Source organism: Sesamum indicum, unplaced genomic scaffold, assembly GCF_000512975.1.
Source record: "Sesamum indicum cultivar Zhongzhi No. 13 unplaced genomic scaffold, S_indicum_v1.0 scaffold00194, whole genome shotgun sequence".
Classification (NCBI taxonomy): domain Eukaryota; kingdom Viridiplantae; phylum Streptophyta; class Magnoliopsida; order Lamiales; family Pedaliaceae; genus Sesamum; species Sesamum indicum.
The window spans coordinates 125,264-130,039 of NW_011628089.1; the positions used below are offsets into that span (position 1 = coordinate 125,264).

At 35.6% G+C, this 4,776-nt stretch overlaps 1 protein-coding gene across 1 annotated transcript; it reads right to left on the reverse strand.

Moving 5' to 3' along the window:
- Positions 1 to 765: 765 nt before the first annotated feature.
- On the reverse strand, positions 766 to 2,365 carry LOC105179716 (peroxisome biogenesis protein 1-like). The gene is made up of 2 exons (XM_011103368.2): positions 2,009 to 2,365; positions 766 to 1,033 (listed from the first exon to the last, which is right to left on the reverse strand). Exons 1-2 carry the CDS (start codon positions 2,284 to 2,286, stop codon positions 1,030 to 1,032), a joined length of 282 nt encoding a protein of 93 aa, XP_011101670.1. The 5' UTR covers positions 2,287 to 2,365; the 3' UTR covers positions 766 to 1,029.
- Positions 2,366 to 4,776: the final 2,411 nt, after the last annotated feature.

Here is a 4,776-nt window from a genome sequence, read left to right on the forward strand (position 1 = left end):
TTTCAACAACCGAATCAATCAATCTCCAGTTGTTTCTAAGAAATTTAATAAGAAAATCGACAGTTGAGGACCAAAGCATGTTTCCCAATCGAGCTTTGACAGTTAGTTTCATTAGAGAATAACACAACCTACCATTCAATTCAATAAGACCAAAACTAGAACACAAGGCAACAGTACAAAACAAGAACACATAGAGGACCATGCCCTGACAAGCGTAAGATGTTAACTTATCAGTTTGTCCCTTTTCTTAAACTTTATAATATATAGAGAAGTGCACCATGCTTAAAAAGGACATGAACAAAAGGAATAAATATAAATATGCACAGAAGTACCTGTATAAAAAGTGACTAGTATTCCCCCAAGTAGATATTAGGTATACATAAACATGAGAGATGCACAAGAAATACACCAAACTAAATGAACGGAAATAGATATAAAGTTATAAACACGAGTACATTGCATGGAATGAGAGAAGGAACTCCAATAGGTACCTTGGATCATGGCTTAGTCATAGTAAACTACACAAACTATTTATTTAAAAATTCTGGCTTATAAGTATCAACACTTTTCAACCTACCAAAACACTCTTCAACTACGCCATGACCCAGTATACCTAGAGTCATGGCTTAGTCACATTAGACTATACAAACTATTTATGTAAAAAGATTGGCTTGCAAGTATCATCACTTTCCACCTACCTAGACATAGTTCAAAGGAATCTTACACAAATTCATTTAAACATCATGATAACAATGTTATGGCCCTCCACCAACTTGAAGAGTGACAATGGTGGTTTTCGAAATTCGCATGTAATTAAATTACAAAGAAAAATACCAGAATTACCAGGGTAAATAAATCTCCAACACGTTCTGACATAGCTTAGCCCCGAACAATTATATGGCTACAGGGCTCCTCCTTCCCTCGAACTGATGGTGTGAAAGGATATACTGATATCCCACCAGCTTTTCTTCCAATTAATTGGTTCAGTTGTACAAAATCCAAATCTTTAGTACCCATCTCCAGCAATGACTAGCTGTTGACACAACGTATCATAGAATTTAATGTTAGATTTGATGATGAGAGTTACCATTAAACTACTAAAGCCAACAGAAAACAAAACCAATTATCTTCAGTATATCACATGAGGTTCCATTTCTTGAAAACTAAATCTCCATTACAAGACTGGTAACAATCTTAAGTTTCTACAATTATACTCCAAGAGAGGGGGTAAGGTTACAAAATTAGACATGTCCGTAACAATGGCATTCTAAGCACAAAAAAAACAAAGTAATATCCCCGGGTTTCTTTCTTCAAATATTACAGCATAAAGATTTCAAAGCTATTGTGGTTTTTTCCTAAGTATGTACACTTTCTTCATACTATAACAAATGGACATTGGTAGCCTTCAGACATTATGCTTTATTCAGCCATTGATGGATGTTTGTGTATACTCACGCTATAGACTAATAACAAAAAGATGTGGGATTAACACATTTTGCTCCGTTCAACATTCATAGAGGGTGCAGAATAGCTTTCAACTTTTTAAATTCAAGAGAGAAACAATAAAAAATGCAGTCTCGAATAAGTTTAAGCCGAGCCTCAGTCTAAACAGCTTGGGTCACTCTGCTTGACTTACTGCCCTGTTGTAGTTGACTTTGGAGGTAATATGCATGGGCACTTCAGACTTATGTACGGTATTTATTGATGGGATGGTGGTTTAGCACATATTCAATAACCAAGAAAGTACTAAAAGTTCAATTTACGATAAATTAACATTGTAAAATAAAAACAAAAATCCAACATTATCATAATTGCACCAAATAATAAGCAATAACCGAACAAAATTGACAATCATGGTTTTTTTACCAATCGATAAAATATTAAATTTGCTAGCACAGCTTCATCTTTAAGATGTACCTACTACTTCTAAAACTACACATTCACATACAACACTATCAATAAATTTTAAAATTCAAACTGAACCAATGAGAGAGGATGAGAGATATACCTGTTCAGTGACAGACCACTTTGAATTGAAAAACTGGCTGTAAATGCCGTGCAACATTCGCTTCTCAGCTTCTGAAACTGATGATTTAGGCATTTAGCCTTGGATGCCATGGACTCCAGAAGAGCAACCGTGATAATAGGCATCTTTCCAGTTCCACTGCCATCTTCCCTATCCAAGAGCAAATGAACTACTTCAAGTTGTGTGCCAGAAAGAAGTGCTTGAAGGTCCGCTCCACTAAAGCCTTTAGTCCTGTGAGATATAGCTTTCCAAGTTAACATTACTGGCCATTGGTAACTGCATGGAAACAGTCCAATTAGTAATTATGAAACATATGAATAATTGCAAATATTTTTCTTACTAATGATATATCATCTAGCAAGCACTGCAAAGATTAATAAAGAAAATACACCTGGTATCTTGCAGACTACTGATCAAGAGTTACAGACTTAGATTTCCAATCAATCACTCACTAAGACGTCTTGCTTTTCTAAAGAAAATAAAACAAACAATGACCTGAAACTCGCAATGCTAGCAATTGAAGACAAAGGCTAGATGAAATTATAGTTCACGTAGAGATGTCAAGTTAAAAAATCATTTCCACGTCGTGATTATTGTCAGTGACCCTCTTACCTATTGCAAAGGGCCGTCATAATTATCTGGACAATAAAACTACTCAGCACGATCTCAACCATGGTTTTTCCCTTTCATTTACTTCATTTTACTTGTTCTTAGAATGGGAAGAAGCAACAGAGAAAGAAACAAACAAAATGAAGTTCATTGATCTTCAAAGGGAGAATTAGAATGACCTTTGCATTGCTCCATATTTTCAATTCATAATTTAACAATAAAACAACGCAATAAACCAAGATAAAATGAAATATGAGCCAAGGTACAGTCACATTCTGAAGATGGGCAAGATGTAGTTTCAAGAGGACTTAGTTCAATTTTAAGTTAATACTTAATGCAGGGCAATCTCTTCTTCAGGCACTGCACCAGCATGACTGATAGTGATAGTGATTGAAATGTCATCCTATATATTACAATATTCAACATCACAAATATATATAAGCTTTTAAAATAGCACTTCTTATTCTTGTATACACACTAAAAGAACATATTTACGGCAAGGCATCTAAGTATAGGGCCACAGCAATCCCCTTACTGGACCAATTCCCTCGCCCCCTCCCGGCAAGCATATTACAACCCTATTAACACATAAGAACCGAGCAAACCCAGCAACACGTCATATAATAGAATGAGTGAAGGGTATGAGGTGCTAAGTTTTAAGCGATTGAGGAGCTCAGGAAAATAGAGCGGAAGAGCCAACGACTAACCTATAATTTTAAAAAAATGGACTAATTGTTCAAGAAATCTGAAATTTATTTGCCTCGACACCTTCAACCCCCACTATTGTGTATTTATAAGGTTCCAGGTGTTGCGACGGAACAACATCCACCAATTCCAAGATATTAATTCAAACATATGTCAACATGGAACAAGACAAATGTCAAAACCTGTAGAGTTCTTAAACTATTTGATTGACAACAAAGTTCGTTTCCTCAAAAGAAGAAAGACTTTAGAACATATGTCGGTTTCTTCCAACTTATGCTTTGTTTAATTCATTTATACAAAGAGAAAACCTGCATTGGTAATAGCTTTAGTAGAAAAGCAGATACATAACAACAATCTACCTTTGGTAACCACTTCCAACTCCAGCTCTTAAGATCATTCCAAAAACAAGAAGTCTAGCAAGTGGATCAAGGAATCTAACCCCCACTGGCAGGCCAAAGAAGTGTCCAATGTAGAAAGGGAAAAGGAGCAAAAAAGTGGAGACGTTGCAGTCCTGCCGAAGACCGGTGGAGAAAGCCGGGGGATGGTCGGAAAAGAGTCGTGGGGGTGAGGGGACTCCAATGTCGACGCTGGTCGCCGGCAACGGTGACGGACGGAGAGAAATTGAGCAGATTGGTTGAAAAAGGGGGTTAGTGTTGCAGTCTAAAGACGCGAGTGCGGGTGCGTGGGTGGTGGGAAAATGATGGAGTTGGGCTGCGACGGGCCGCCGGAACAGAAGTGGGTACCGGCAGTGGTCGCTTGCCAAAGTGCTTGGAAGTGAAAGATCAATTTTGTTGATGATGGAAGAGAGAGAGGGGAAAAACCCCTTTACTAGAGAGAAGAAATGTACACTTCCCAGAAACCCAATTGCGGAGAATCAATAACACAAAGGAAAATATTATTTCTTTTTTATCTCTTTATTTCTTGTTTTAAATCTATAATTTTCTGTTCCTTTCTTTCAAATTTTTTAATTCAATTTTTAGTAACAATTGCACAATTTCAACTTTATATAGCTTTTTGCGTGAAATTATTTTACATTAACATCATATTTTCAGTGAGAATACGTACATCATATTTTCAGTGAGAATACATAAAAAAAAAATACTTTTTTACTTTAATTATTATTTTAAAATTAAAAATTAAAAATAAAAGTATAAACAAACATGCATAAGAATAAGATTGTCCAAACTCGTCTTCTCTCAGAGTGAGCATGCCACCCACAAAAGGAGCTATCTGTGTAAATATACATAAATACAATATATATTAAATTATTTAAAATCTATAACGTTCTTTTTTTTTTAACAATTGAAGATCAATGGTTATTAAAACAAGAGTATAATAGGCAACTCATTAAAAGTTATTGAACAGCCTGCTTAATTATTTCAAAGTTTCAGATCTAGATCTATTAACATGTTGCATATTTCAGAGACCAAATACAA